This window comes from Periplaneta americana, chromosome 10, assembly GCF_040183065.1.
Source record: "Periplaneta americana isolate PAMFEO1 chromosome 10, P.americana_PAMFEO1_priV1, whole genome shotgun sequence".
Taxonomy (NCBI): Eukaryota; Metazoa; Arthropoda; class Insecta; order Blattodea; family Blattidae; genus Periplaneta; species Periplaneta americana.
This window is the reverse complement of record NC_091126.1, coordinates 35,674,560-35,691,173: the sequence shown is the minus strand read 5'-3', so window position 1 is coordinate 35,691,173 and position 16,614 is coordinate 35,674,560. Positions and strand designations below refer to the sequence as shown.

General features: G+C 36.2%; 1 protein-coding gene across 13 annotated transcripts in view; it reads right to left on the bottom strand.

Annotated features, from left to right (window-relative positions):
• HUWE1 (HECT, UBA and WWE domain containing E3 ubiquitin protein ligase 1) overlaps window positions 1-16,614 on the bottom strand; it is a 149,159-nt gene that overhangs the window by 111,543 nt on the left and 21,002 nt on the right. For 10 of the 13 annotated variants that reach the window (XM_069837221.1, XM_069837223.1, XM_069837224.1 and 7 more), the window contains exons 2-10: window positions 15,261-15,361; window positions 14,880-15,098; window positions 11,559-11,798; window positions 8,821-8,883; window positions 6,854-7,051; window positions 6,500-6,771; window positions 2,497-2,782; window positions 1,016-1,117; window positions 46-942 (exon numbers count right to left, since the gene is read on the bottom strand). In XM_069837221.1, coding sequence (XP_069693322.1) covers window positions 46-942; window positions 1,016-1,117; window positions 2,497-2,782; window positions 6,500-6,771; window positions 6,854-7,051; window positions 8,821-8,883; window positions 11,559-11,798; window positions 14,880-15,098; window positions 15,261-15,305 — 2,322 coding nt within the window. In that variant the 5' untranslated portion in view covers window positions 15,306-15,361. The remainder of the gene's footprint in view (window positions 1-45; window positions 943-1,015; window positions 1,118-2,496; window positions 2,783-6,499; window positions 6,772-6,853; window positions 7,052-8,820; window positions 8,884-11,558; window positions 11,799-14,879; window positions 15,099-15,260; window positions 15,362-16,614) is intronic. The other 3 variants (XM_069837225.1, XM_069837233.1, XM_069837232.1) reach the window with 1 other exon arrangement.

The following is a 16,614-nucleotide window of genomic DNA, read 5'->3' as shown; positions in this document are numbered from 1 at the left end:
TTGTACATCCTTATTTGTCAAGAAAATGTTAAAATTTGTACTTACATCCTTCACCAAAAGTGCATGTAGAACAACATCAGTGAGGCCATTGTCCTGCAGAGATGAGAGGAGAGATGGCTCTTGGAACACATACACAGTGACAACATCAGTGGCCAACAAGAAGAGGGAGGGTCCATAGTATTCAGCATTACTTATGATGTGCTTCAAAGAAGAAGGAAGCGAGCCTTCCATCACATGTCTAATGCTGTCCGAAAATGCCGGGTCCTGAATAGCCTTTTTTAAGAAGTTCAACATTGACTTGAGCAAAGCCGCCCTTTGCGGCAGACACGTTTTTCCTGTCCTGGCAGCACTGTAATCAGGCAGATTACCACCACTTGCTTTCACTTGTGATGTGGACGAATCTGTTAGTTCACCCAAAGATGCGTAACTGTCAGCAGATGTCGATGCATGGGAGTACATCATAGGTGCAGTAGTCTGAATTGAACTCGTTGATTCTTGGGAAAGGGTAAGAGTCACTTCCATGGGAGAGAGCACTGAGCTCGCACTGGAGCTTGAGTCTAGTCTATCCCCACTCTGCACACTACCACTTGGCGGACTAGTATTGTCCTCCGAACCTCCGGTTTCCTGCGCACTTTGCGATGATGCAGACTGTGACGAGCTTGGTGCAGCAGCAGAGGCAGGAACAGGGGTAGGGTTAGGTGTAGGTGTAGGAGCAAGGGTAGGGGTAGGGGTAGAGGTAGTGGTAGTGGTAGGGGTAGGGGTAGGAGTAGGGGCAGGTGCAGGGATAGGAGTAGGAGTAGGGGCGTGGGCAGAAGCAGGGGCAGGGACAGGGGCAGAGCCAGGGACAGGAGCAGCAGCAGAAGATGAGTCCTGCGTTTCTACTTGAGAATTCGGGAATGTTATTTCAAATGGTTGTTCCTTCCGGCAGACATTCACCTCCATCTGAAAGAATTAATTAATTATACCCCATATCTAATCAATGACCAAACAAAACTCTAATACACAATAAACTTACCTCCAAACGGTTGATAAAGCTAGTTAATCCACCATGTGTTTGGAATGCTTGCATGTCAATATTTGTAATGAGGTCAATCACCCTCACTGCTCTGGTCACAAACTGAAACAAAATATTTTGATAACCTTACCGTTTAATGATTGTGACTGTGTCCACAAAACAGACTGCTTATACGAAAATGTAACTATAGCTTTCTATTGTTCACTATAGTAAATGTATATTCACTGATGGCTGTACCCAATTTGTTTCAGAGGCACATTAAACAGTAATCCCGTATTACCCTCCCCTTTCTCAGACATGCAATCTCATTCAATAATTTATGGTCCTCATTAAAACCCCCACTTAAGGCTGGTTCACAATAAACCGGAAACGAGAATCTGAACAAAAACGAAAACGCTAAAATTGTTAAAATGTGTACATTTAAATGTGAGCATTCACAATTAACGAAAAGCTTGCTGGAGCCCGGGATCGGGAACGGAGAGTTGGCCAAGCTTCAACTTTGGCATTCACGTTTCCGATCACAGCCCACTAGATTCATTCTATTGCCATCTAAAAACTATTTTGTCGTCGTATATTTTGTAGCAAGAAGACCGTGACATAACCTATGCGTATTTTGTTCTATGCTGTGCATCATGGAGCAAGTTTTATTTAACGAGATTCTAATATTGAGTGTTGAGGAAAATCCTCACATTTACGATAAGCGGCGCGCCTCATATAAACAAGAGAAAATGAAGGAGAATACGTGGCTTTCAATAGCTGCATCTTGGAACACCGATCGTAAGTAAATCATATTTTATTACTGTATTGGTTGTATTACACACTACATATTCATGCTTCAATTCAATAACTACTGTTGTATTCATTTTTGTTCTATTACAAATATTTCTTCTCTAATTATTTTACGTTATGGTAGACTTAAAATAGGTTGTGATAATAAAGATGCATGGGCATATTTATACTACCGTACATAATAAAATGTTTCAGTTGAAATTTCAAAGTTGGTTAACCTGTGTTTATGTTGGCTGCCTTGTACTCATGAGAGAATGCCATTGGTCAATTATACACAAGTAACATCAGAATGCGTAATATCGACTTTACATATCGTTACTGACATTCATATTGATATGCATAGTCGTCTACGTTCTCAGTTCATTGTAAATCAAAAATTTTCATATTCACGTCCTCTGCTTCTCATTTTCATTCTGGTTCTTGTTCCCGGTTTATTGTGAACCAGCCTTAACTTTCACAGATCATTTAATTTTATTATAAAATACATTTACTAAGTGTTACGTTGTTTACAGCATTTCATTTAAACCTATGCATGCCTGAACAAAAACACTTTTGCAGTTACAAAACTACATCAACTAACATTACCTCTCTACTTCCCAAGAGGAGTGCAAAGTAAGAAAGTTCTGCAGACACAGAATCACCAACTCGCAACAAATGCATAAATACTCTTCTCTCAAATGTTTCGAACTCACTGTGATGTGGTCCAGCTCAGTGCCAGGCCAGTTGATAACCCTCAATAGACTCTCCATCATGCCACAACTCACAAGAGCTTCCCCACCAGCCTCATAACTGGCTAGATGATACAAGAAGCTGAATAAAGCAGTGGCAAGTGGGAGAGGAAAGGGGCTGCTACTAGTGTCTGCATTCATAGATGTGAGCGTCATTATACAGGTGCGCACCAGTGCTGGGAGGAAGCCATGGTATGACCCAGCACCCGTTACATCAATTATCATGTTCAGCCTGGAACCGGGCTTCCTGCTTCAAAACCATGAAAAGACAACATGATGTTAATGATATCATTGTTACGAGGGAGACTGGAATGTAACGCACAATTTTTTAGGAAATATTATTTTGGTCTGGACGTTCAAAGTTGTCAGATAGTTTGCATTTTGCACCACAGACACAAATGACTTTATCAGATAACGTAGGATATCACCCTGATGGAACGAGCGATAACTAGTCAGTGAAGATGGAGCATGTGCTAGTATCACCCAAGTGAAATCCAGAGGGAAATGTTGGACATGGTGCTGACTGTCTAGACCGTGGCAACATCTCCAGATGGTGAAGATTCTTTGAAGAGGGCCGAGTAAACCTTGCTGACGAACCACGTTCCAGCCGACCAGTGACAACTAGGAAATTTCGTTGGGAGGTGCTCAATCACTCACCCTACAGTTCAGAACTCTTACAGTCCGACTTTCAACTCTTTGAACCAATGAAGTAATTCCTAGGAGACCAAAACTTCAGTTCAGATGAAGAAGTGAAATCTGTCATGCGCAGGTGGCTATACTCCAAGGAAACAGAGTTCTATGAACAAGGTATATATGTAAAACATGTAGCTTTTATTGTGCTTTTTCTTTTACCTATCAAATATTTTGCAAAAAACTTGTGCGTTACTTTCCAATCTTCCCTCCTATATATATTCTTCTATATGAAGCTCAAAAAATTCCAATCCTGGAAACTTTACAGTTTATTGAAAGCAGTTGTAAGTAAATTGTCTTTCTTCTATTTTCTAGCAATATGCACAGAAGACTAGTAGTAACATATACAGGCAAACGTTAATTATAACACTAACAAGAACTATTTGACGATTTTAAACTTTTAACACATATATTTACCTGCAACAGTAATGATGACGAAAGTGAAGATAATCATAACAAATAGAGCACTGCAATGCAAATTTTTCTTTCTCCTGCACTTGAGGGTGTTTCCTTCAAGTGAAGAGAGCTATAAAACCATGTTGACAAGTTAACTATGGTCACATGGAAGGAGATTTGAAGGAAGCAATGAGGAATTGTTTACCCAGAGTAATACACAACCTATAGTACTCTTTACTATGACCTAATGGAAATGTTAAGTGGGATAATAAAGGATAAAATAGAATAATATTTATATTCTTTCTGACTTCTCATTCTATTTACTCTATTTTGTGCTCAATTTCAATTTCTTCCCATAATTCAAATGATGTAGCAATGAAAATTATAATACTTTTCAAATGACATAGCTCATACATCTCATCTTCGTGGCTACAATATTTTGTCTTGGTGCATGTAATATTTAAGTTAGTACTACTAAACACGATTTAGTCTTAACATTACAACTAGACAATCCTGGATAAGCGTGAATGGCTGGTGTTGTTCTCAGTGGCTAAAAAGCCACACACTCCATGAACTAAATTGTGTGAAAAGAGGTATATTTGTACATTTTTGTCTTGTACACTGCACGAAACTTAAATAATTTCTATATTAAATTATGTTTCTGGATCAGAAATGCAGTGTCTCAATTAACTGATCATCAGAGTATCCAACAGTCTTCCCTCTTTTACCCAATAATCACGAAAACCCACTGGAAATTCGATCTGTATGCTTGACTGTAAAGGGTCTGGCAAGAGACCCTCTGCAAGGCTATTACGTAAGGATAAACATGGAATTAGCCATACCTGAAACTTCAAAATCGAAATGTGTACACCGCTCCTTCTTTTAGCACTCAAGTTAATCACAGCATTTCACACCCCCACTAACACCTCACATACCAATACAAGGTAAATCACCTTGATACTGAGGAACTTGCAGAAGAATTTCAAGGGTTTGAAGAGAATGACAACAGTGGAAGAATAGTAATGCAAGACATTAAAAAGTTGGTGGAACAAAATGACCAGTTATTTGATATGGATGAAAATACATTGACCAGCAGCCAGATACAGATTTATGAGCTTCCTGGTCATGAAATAAAAATGACTACATTATTGCTGACCCTTTGTGTGAGCCTACAAGTGTGAGTGACGACTATAGTGGAAGATCAGGAGAGATAATGCCTGAATCGCGTGTTCCACTGCAAACTGCACTTGAATCAGTGGAAATCATCATGAGGCTTTTGGAGCAAGATAACACTGATAACACTTCATTCCCGGACAATGTTTTATTCTGGATACTTAGAAGGGAGATCATAACAAAAAAAAAAAAAGCGCTGGTAGTAAAGTTCAGAAAAAAAGTGATACACTTCTTTAAAAGAATATAAAAATAAGGTTAGAACTAGCAGAATTCTTTGAAAGAATATAAAAATAATGTTAGAACTAGCAGACCGGATTATCCGCCTTTTTTTTTTTATTAACTGTTCGTCCCCTACACTACTTTATGACATTACAGAGTTTCTACTGTTGAAATAATACAAGAGTAAGTACCATATTACATCGTGTTTTTGGTTCTAAAATAATATAATACAAGAATAACAACTGAGTGGGAGTAACGAAATTAAATAATGATTTATGTTCGTTCAGTAACAAATTTTTCGCACTCATCATTTTTTAAGTCTAATAATTTACTTAATCTATGTATTGTGGGTCCCAATCACCACGGCATGGCACGTCCTCAGGTTGCGGATAGAGGAGACGGCCTCCAGATATGGAGGGTAGCTGCGAATATATTGAATAAGCAGTCTTGGACAGCCAATAAGGGGTGGTCCTCCAGCTTGGGGGTTGGGCGAAGGGCTAACAACCCATCACCGTAAAAAACAGCTTGTTACTAATCCTTCAAATAAGCCTCAGAATGAAACGCAGAATAAATATGGGAAATGCGTGTTATTATTCGGTTGAGAAGCTTTTGTCATCTAGTCTGCTGTCAAAAAATCTGAAAGTTAGAATTTATAAAACAGTTATATTACCGGTTGTTCTATATGGTTGTGAAGCTTGGACTCTCACTTTGAGAGAGAAACAGAGATTAAGGGTTTTTGAGAATAAGGTTCTTAGGAAAATATTTGGGGCTAAGAGAGATGAAGTTACACGAGAATGGAGAAAGTTACACAACATAGAGCTGCACACATTGTATTCTTCACCTGACATAATTAGGAACATTAAATCCAGATGCTTGAGATGGGCAGGGCATGTAGCACGTATGGGCGAATCCAGAAATGCATATAGAGTGTTAGTTGGGAGGTCGGCGAGAAAAAGACCTTTGGGAAGGCCGAGACGTAGATGGGAAGATAATATTAAAATGGATTTGAGGGAGGTGGGATATGATGGTAGAGACTGGATTAATCTTGCTCAGGATAGGGATCAATGGCGGGCTTATTTGAGGGCGGCAATGAACCTCCGGGTTCCTTAAAAGCCAATAAGTAAGTAAGTAATAATTTACTTAATTTGTAAACGTGGCTTAAAAGTTTAGTCTCTGTAACCTGTGTAGTTTTCTCACCCATGTTTACCGAGGACTGTCATGAATGTGTTTCACTCATCTTTACCATCACTCGCAAGTCTAGTACACTCGCAGTATCTAGTGGTTTGACAGAAAACTACATGATTGCTTTTTCATGCTAGAGCGAAATTAGTAAGTGCAAGGCTGTAATAACAAACAATTTTTATACAATATTTATACAAAAATACTTCAAACGTCTAAACTATTTATATAAACCCAGAGGATTTTAAATGCAGCCAACACTGTTAAAACTCGTACTGATAAATTAATTCTCAGACGATAATATACTCACTTAGGGAAGTGTGGGTTCCGGTCTAAATGAATGATTGATGTCAGTGTTCGTAGAGCAGCTGCACGTATCTCCACAAGATTTGAACTAGGCATTTCCAAAAGTTCAACAAGCTCTTCCAGAATGCCTGAGTAGAGAAGTGTGTGTGCATTCTCGGCCAGGGCATTTGAATACACAAGCACTGACAGGGCCTGAAGCCTGGCCTGAACACACAATAGACGAAGTCGACGGTTTGAGAAGCAGTGAGCCAGGCGTATGTGCGTAAACAGTTGCATCTGTAATGAGGAAAAGAAAACAAGTTTTACCCAAATGTCACATTTCACCACAATTTGTTTACCGTCAAATCCCGTTGTTCACCTGTTTGTCAGCTGGAACATTGTACTGCTCAAGCAGTTCATTCATAATAGCAGCAGGAGTTTTGTTCATCTTGTCTACACTCTCTATGTGGATGGAAGTAATCATATTGGCGTATTTTCCTTTTCCAGATGTGGATGTACCTTCAGGCACATCTGAGTAATACTCGAAGTGCAAAGTTGTAGAACTTGGTGGAAAATGCTGTGAAATAAAACCAAACACTTATGCACCTGTGCACAAAGAATCACGATATATTCATACACTGCTTTTTTTATAATACAGTAAACCCTCGTTAATACGAACTTGGTTAAGATGAACACCTCTTTAATATGAACAGGCTTCCCGGTCGCAGCTAAAATACAATGATTTTAATAGATTTTTATTCGGTTAATACGAAATTCGAGCAAACTTTCGATTCCCAGATTTTGTCCTCTCCTTTAATACGAACAAAAGACAACTTTCATATACACCTTTTACAGTTTATTGCATGGAAATTCTCTTTGCCCACTCTCATAGTAAAGCTTTCACATGTCCTTCGATTAGAACACACATAATATGCATTCCTGTAGTACTTCTCACATGACCCAGAAAAGTAGCTCAAGTCTTCTGTGCGTCCCATCTCGAGAGGTGTCATTGAGTCCTACAGTGATTTAACTGTTAGCTTCTTGCGGTCAGTGTTCGGGTTAACATCTCAATATGAGCAACAACATGAGTGAAAGAAGGAAAAAAAATCTATAGGTATCAAAACTGAAGTTACAATTTTTTATGAAGCGTCTCACGATACTATAACAAAATCTCATATTCCAAAACATTTTCAAATTTCAAGATCTATTCCTGCGACCATAATAAAAAAATAAAGATAAAATTGACGCTAATGCAGCTTACAGTTCTTCATCAGGAAAAATTAATCACAGTATCAGGATACACAGTCTAAAAGAATTAAATATGAATCTCTTACACGTGGAATTGACATATGTTCTGCTGTGCATCTTCTCTCATTTTATAAAATGAGAAACTGTAAATGAAATGTTCAATTGAATTCCTTTTTACACACATTCACATATGAGTTATCATGAGAAAGTGTTCAATACAAAAGCAAATACCTGTGAAAAGTTGCGTGAATGAAATACCTAAATGAGGTGATGCATTAGATTGTACACTTAATTTTCCATTTCTTATATTTCCATTTAATTTCTCTATAAAAAATTTATAGCTCCAAGTATCAGATCAGAGTCGGACTGCAAATAAAATACTATTAATGTAGATTAATGTGAATTTCAACATTTAACAAGTAAAACCAAAGAAACTTAAATGTGCTATATAAAGCACGATTATGCAATTAACTATTAAATTACAGCTTAAAGAAATTCTTGGAAGACAAACTGTACACTTTTCTTTAAATATATGAACTGACAAGAACGAATCTTAAGAATTAATTTTTTAAAAGGGTCCAGGGCACATTAAGGTCACTTCCATAGTTCCCCCCCCCCCATGTTCATTTGTGCCTCTTGAACGAAGATCTCAGAACATGCTAAGAAATCAGAAATATAAAGAGCTTAACTGCATAGTATATGGTATTATAATATCAGATACATGTCAACATGTTCAAGAATATATGTAACATGAATTCAATACAGTATTTGTTTTTAGTGGTCTCCCCTCACTCCCAGCTTCAAACTCAATATTGTATGCTCAATACCGAAGTCTTAACACTGTGCACACCAAGGAATGAAATTAATTTCAACCAGAAAGGCTTCAATTTCACATTTCATAAATGCTTTTGTTTGCATTTTTATCTTACACAAAATAAATTTTCCCGTTTAAGGTTTTAGGTTTCATAACTTACATTTAGAATTTCCACCACAGAAGGGATTAAAAATAAAATTAACTCGAAAAATGGCCTCTCACTAAAAAATGTATACATGAGATTTCACACCAAGTTCAACACAAACACCAATTCAAAAACTCACCCCTGCAGGTACATCTTTGCAGCAATCTGCCAAACCAAATCCATTTTCCTTTCCTCCCCAGCTCTAAAACGAGTAAAAAATTGAAGGTAGTGTGATTAATATAACAAAAGAACACAAGTGCATTTACACATAAGTGTTACGTAACAAAAAAGGAAGCACAGTTATATGCTTGTTCAAACTGCAAAACGGGACATTATAACTTTATCTATTTCGGTAATTAAGCAGTATATATATAGGCCAATATGGCCGACCTATAGCTATAGAGTGATCACAGTCTACTATATACAGTCATGAAGTTTGGGGTGATTTTTTGCAAATCTCGCAATAGTTGCTAGCCGCTTGGAGCACTGTGAGTACTAGGAACAATAGACTGTGCCACAACCATCGTGATCTAATACAGGCCGTAAGGCAGACCATGTAACTCGCTTAACCCGATCACGAAGGGCGGCGTTTTAACCATATAAATTAGTTGGAATGCATAAACAGTAACATATGTTTCTCTAAAATGTAGTGTAATTCCATTAATAAAATTTAAAACAATGATTATGACACACTTCAGACATAATTTACTTGAGAGTTAAGATGTAATATTATTTATGGTGTGAAAATTACGTTGTTCGTATGTGTAATACCTGCCTTTATTTCGATTAAATATTGCGAAATTCTTGTACATTCATTTATGCACGATTCAATAATTTTCAATTGCACCGCACGGATATTTAGATATGTTGAATCACAGGTTATGTTTACTGTACCAGTTGCCCCTTTCTGTCTAAATTTAGTGATCTCCAATGCCTTGCCATTCATATGAAAATTATAGGTTATGTTTACTATATTTAACTTATATTCCTAAATTCGCAATCATACATTATAATTAAACATAATGTCATGTATGATGCCCCGGACATTCAATTTGTCTGTATTTTAATACTAAAATTGAGTACTGAATTATTGTATGTATCTACTACTTAAGAGATGAAGTAACACAATTGTACGTACACTAATTTCATAGGAGTGGTATGGTAAATGTTTTGTCTAAAATTAAGGAAGGTAGATGTGCTAAATTGAAATCACAATATAAATTCTTTTTTATTAAACCTCAAAATAGCTTCCATTCTAAACTTGAAATGTTGACGCGAACAGATTATGACAGCAGAAATTTTGGACCCAAAATATATAATACATTAATTAGAGCTTACCCTGAGCTAAGTACACTTAACACACATAGATTTAAGAAACAAATCAGATTAATTATTTAATTGTTTAAGCTAATTGAGTTAAAATTGTTACTCTAATATTCATGTACTTCTGTATTTTCTATTTGTATATAGACCCTGTTATTACATGCTGTATGTATTTTACCATTTATTAATGTGATTGTGCTCAATGAACTCTCGTAATTTTGTGATATATTTTGTATAACTGATCTGAACTGCGCCCGAGCACGAGCTTCTGCTCTTTCGGGCTGCAATGTCTAATGTAGCTCAAGTGTATAGTATTAATAAATATTATTATTATTATAAAAAAAAAATGTTAACATGTAAAATTCTCTTCACATTAAAATAACACAGTTTTGTAATTATTTCTGCAACATATTATGCAACAAGAAGTAAACGAAACTTATAACACGTTACACTAAATAAAGCTTAGCAATGATATGCAATAAAGTTATAATATAATATTTCACTGAGCTCCATACACTGAAATAGAAAACCCGAACAAACATTATGGCCTGGTCTAGATCGAAAAAGCATTGACTGTGCCATATTTCGCATTTTTGTGAAAAGTTCGTTATCGGTTGTAATAACTGTAAATGGCTAAAATACAATAATTTGAATAATAATATGGGACAAGGAGACGTTTGTAGTACTATAAATTGTAAGAAAAATAGGTTAGAGTTACCATTCCGAAAGAGCCAAGAAGGTGAGTTTATAGAATATAATATATTATATTTTATGAAAAAATATATAAACCTTATGTATTTCATATTTCAATAGTGGAAGGAACGTGTTAATTTTTTCAAAAGAATACGATATCGAAAGTACAATACATTTTATGGTCTGCTAGGGAAAGAGTCTGTGATGAGGCAATAGTAGCGATCCTGGTGGTGAGCAACTATCTATGGATGCATATTTCAACTGTTTATGTTTGCATATTTAGTAAGTATTAAGCTTCGTGACTGTATATACTAGGCTGTGGAGTGATGTTACTTACGACGTCATATTTATTTTATATGGGATGAAGAAACATAACTCAGTCTTCAAGTCAGATGTTTGTGCATGCAAACTTTTTGCTACTTTCATAAAAAAAAGTATTTTTTGACTTAATGTCTACACATCCAAGAAACTTGTGTTTTAAATTGGTTTATCTTACGACACATTATCAACTCTGATGGTTCTAACTGCTGAGTGAAATGAAGGTGATAAAATGAGTCCAGGGTCCAGTGCCGAAAGCTACCCAGCATTTTCTCTTAATGGTTGAGGGGAAAACCCCAGGAAAAGCCTCAATCAGGTAATGTTACAACCAGGATTTGAACCCAGGGCTGCTTGTTTCAGTGTCAGACATGCTGTTACTCCACAGCAGTGGACAAACATGTTCATAGACAATTTTGAACGACACTCTGAATTAATTTCTAACAGGATATTAAATAGAACTATCTTTTAGCTTGTCCAACGAAGTAAAAATTGTCAACACTCACAGGACTTTAGAAATCAGCCCTGATTTGGACAAATACTCACCTCAGCCAGATGTGTTAGTCTACTCAGCAATGCTTGGCGCTTGTCATTGTTGAGCCTTGTTATAAAATTACTCCGCTTACTGAACATGTAGAGTAGATTGAGAACTCCGAGCACGACATTCATATCACATGATGACAGGAGTGTGATAAGGTGCTCCATGGAGTTGTATAAATGTCGCGAAAATGAATGTTCTATGAGAAGGGTTGTGAAGTGTAGGACCCAGAGTAACAACTCTTTATCCTGTAAAACATAATTATATACATTTGCCACATTCTACCACGTTATAAATTAGAGAATGACGAATTCGAGAAAAAAATTAGCCAAATTTTATTGGATATGTATTCATCAATCAGTTCCCTATTAATATTCTGTACATATTTGCAATTCAAGAAACTGATCTTTCCATAACTCTTTACTATTTCATCCATTACTTTGTGCATAATTTAACTGGTGTCTTTAAACGTAAAATTTAACTTCAACAATGAAGTCTATGTCTAGTGTCTCAGGAGAGACTAAACCATATAATAGACCACTCTCCTGGGTTGACCAATTAAGAATCCAATACATGAGGAATGAAGGATAAGTGAAACGGAGAAAAATTCTCTCTGGCACCAGGATTTGAACCTGGGTTTTCAGCTCTACGTGCTGATGCTCTATCCACTAAACACACCGGATTCCCATCCCGATTTCGGATCAAATCCTCTCAATTTAAGTTCCACCTCTTGGGTTCCCTCTAGTGGCCTACCCTCATGCACTGCGTCATAGATGTATAACAGTGGCATAATGTCCATACATGTGCAGAGGTGCACTCGTTATGAGTGACTAACTGGCCGGGATCTGACAGAGTAAGCACCGTCTTAAATCACTAAGTGATTATTTTTCGCATATCATATATTATTACGATGTACTGAAGTACATATGACATTTCCGTGCAGAAATTCTACGTCATCATATGATGAAGAATGAGTGGAACGAAGAAAAATTCTCTCCGGTATCACATGTACTTCGGTACATCGTAATAATATTTAATACACAAGGCTAATAGATGCAAAACTCGCCTTGTCCATATTAAATGATTTTCCTTAGCTCGCAAAAAAACTCCTCAAACCTAAACTATTGAGAACTGGAACAAGAAAAAATATGTTAGATAATATTGTATGATGGTATTAAACCCTTATTTTGTGGAAAATCAAAACCCAAAAATATAAGCACAAACTGAATTTCATTTTTGGATGACACCTATTAATGATATGGATAAGGCAAGTTTTGAAGAAAGTAAACTAATTATATAATAATAATTGAATTCAGATAAAACTATTACTGGACAATAATTGAAGCTACAGATGAAATACTGTCCTACAAATTCGTAACAGAGATCATTTCAAATTTTTATTGGAGTAAAACAGAATAAATATGCAAAAGTGTGAAAAAACAAATTCTTCCAGTTCAGTAAAAAAGTTCTGCTTGAGACTTTCCAGTAAAGATGCATAAACCCAGGGATAAGAACGGATTTGCTCGGAACTTTACAGAAGATTCATGCCAGTTTTGCATCAAATTTTATGATGGATTAAGCGAGTTATGCATTAATAATGATTTTCGAGACCTCATAAAATTGTAAATAGACAAGTTTTGATGTAGAAACAAATTCCACAAGAAGACCAGGGGAAAAACGTGCTAAGTTCAAAATTATCAATTTTCTGTTTCTGATGTCACGTAATAGCTCAGGTAGTGTAGATTTGTATAGTTTAACTGTAGAGAATAAGAAACTTACAGGTCCAAAGAAATTTGGGATTCATTTACATTTAGGCAATAGGATATCGCTTAATTTTCGTCAAGTTGGACAAACTATTACGTCACAATATGGCGCCAATGACGTCACAACATGGCCGATGTAAACCAAAACAATAAATAAATAAAACTATCTAAAAAAATTTAAAAAAATTGACGATATCCCATTCTACAATATAACCCAACCGCTCTTATCCAAAATACGATATCACCAAAACAATTCACGATATCCCATACTGGAACAGAGCCCATCCACTCTTATCCAAAGTACGATATCGCCAAAACAATTCACAATATCCCATTCTGGAACAGAGCCCATCCGCTCTTATCCAAAATAGGATATCAGCAAAACAATATCACAATATCCCATTCTGAAATATAACCCATCCGCTGTTATCCAAAATACGATATCACCAATACAATTCACGATATCCCATTACGGAATATAACCCATCCACTCTTATCCAAAATACGATATCACCAAAACAATTCATGATATCCCATACTGGAACAGAGCCCATCCGCTCTTATTCAAAATAGGATATCAGCAAACCAATATCACAACATCCCATTCTGAAATATAACCCATCAGCTCTTATCCAAAATACGATATCATTACAAGCATCCCATCCTCGAATAGAACGCACCCCCTCTTATCCAGAATAGAATATCAGCAAAACAATTTCAAAACATATATTCATCTCATGTCACTAAAATATCACCTCAACGATCATCATCGGGGCTTGCAGCCCCGATACCCCGCTTTTTGCATCATGTGCTACACGCCGGATCATCATCGGGCTTTCAGCCCCAATACCCCGCTTCTATTGGTGATATCGTATTTTGGATAAGAGCGCAATTTTGAACCCCAAATAAAAACATTAAAAAGAAACAACGAGCAGATTCAAGCACACACCCATATATACAAAACCAGCAAAAATAAAAACATATATCTACAATAAATAAATTAAACATTATCCTCGATAGATAATTACTACCCTAGCAAACGAAAACCCATCCTTATAAAAAAACAAATAAAACACTCACCATCCAAACTTTCTTTTTATCCTCTCAGATCCAAACACATCCTTAACCGGTACGCCATTCAAACCTCATGAATACCAACCGGCAACCACGAACAAAATTTACAAATCTACCAACCTAACCACTTCCATCCAAAAAGTGACGTCATCAAGTGACGTCATAATATCACTTCACTTCACTCCATTCTACAATCTAGCCAACATAAATTCTCATAAAAACAATAACGATATCCTATAATCAAGTAAACCCAGAAATTTGAAGAATTATAAGCCAAAGACAACACAATATAATGGGTCTCGAAAACTTTCAACTTGCTCTCCTGTAAAAACAGTAAAATGTGACAAGTTTTTTCCCCTGTGGTTTACATATAGTAGTGAACAATATCTGTGAGGCTATCAGATGAACTCCTTTCATTGAAATGTCACTGTAAAAATCACTTTATTATTTATTTCATAGCACTGTTCCTGCAAAATATTACTTCACACTCACCTCTGCATTCTGGGGCAGATCACACGCAAGAGTCCAACTGGAGGGCTCAACACGAGTGGCAGCTTCCTCCAGAATAGCATCACTCATATCAAGAATGTCAATCCAGTGATAAAGTTCGCACTTCCCAAATGTCCATGTGTCTATTTTCTTCAATACTTCGAGGAGTTCTTTATGTGTACATGAGCGAAGTTTATCTATAAGTACCTGGCACTCCACAGGCTGCAATAGAAATACGTCAAGTTACCCAAGAATTCATCTGACTTCTTATCAAAATTCCATTAACGCAGAGTGAAGTTTTATATTCTATTCATTTACAACACTCACAATACTCCTCACCCTCCTCATCTACTAAATCACTGTCTACCAAAACAGCCTACTTACTACTTCAGAAGTGCTCTTCTTCAAACGGCTCCTGTCGATCTTCATTGTGCAGATTTAGTCATGTAACCAACGTAGTTAATATTATTTCTGACAAACAATTTCTGTAAAGAAAGCAAATTTATGGATTAATTTTCAGTATAACTCGTCACAGCCACACTTTGAAGTTATATTCTATATAATAATAATTGCGGGCTTATGTGAGGGCAGCAATGAACCTGCAGGTTCCTTAAAACCCATAAGTATAATAATAATAATAATAATAATAATAATAATAATAATAATAATAATAATAATAATAATTAAAAGTAACAGTTCCACGCAAACTTAAATGAAAACCTGAAATATTACCACAGTCTAGTATATAGTCGCGAAGCTCAATACGTAGTAAATATGCAAACATTAGATAGTTGCTCACCACTAGGATCGCTAATATCGCCTCATTACAGGCAATGCAAAATAGAACCGTCACAGTCTATTGTTTCTAGCACCCTCAAAACTCAAGCTTCGTGACTGTATATAGTAGACTGTGATATTACATTAACCCATATTTTGCTTTGCCAAAGTTCACTACAATTGAAGGGTCAGTAGAAATAGAGTTACTTGTTTAAGGTGAAAGTTCAACTATTATTCTATTAATTCAGTATGTTATTTAAGTGTAGGAGAGACCTATTCTGAAGTATAAAGTCGTTTAATATTTAGAAAATTCAGCTTCAGCAACAGGCTCAGTTGAAAAAGGTAGCTATGCATCAAAACAATGGAAGCTTTGATCTTATTGGTTAGCTCCTTTGCCAACTGGCCAATAGGAAAGAATGTTTTATATCATTATGAAAAATCAAGATGGCTGACTCTTGAGTATATTGAGGTTATAATGGATGAAAATACAGAGTGTGTGATAAAAACACCGAAGAAAAGGAAAAAATGTCCAGACCCATGAAAAGAGAACATTAGAAAGAAGGTATAGAGTAGTGGAAAAGAATATATATATCTAAAAATGGAAAGTATGTACTAGCCAAACTGTGATTAGATGTGAACTGTTGCATAACAGAATAGTGTAAAAAGGAAGACTCTGTACATTGACACACCACACCAGTGGGCAGAACTTAAAGCTACAAAACAAAACCCATTGTGTGTTGTAGAAATACAGTCTAAAGACTTTGTAAATTTACCTCCACTTATGAGTAAGCTGTATAAGAACAGATCACAACCTGGTGTTTGTACCGATTTCAGAAAAGCACCAGGTTCCAGATTTTAAGGAAGGGCATAAAGTTTATGCAAAATATACATAATGTGATGTGGATGTATACGATACTTAGTTTTCAGAAAGGAAAAGAGAAACATGCAAAATTACAAATGA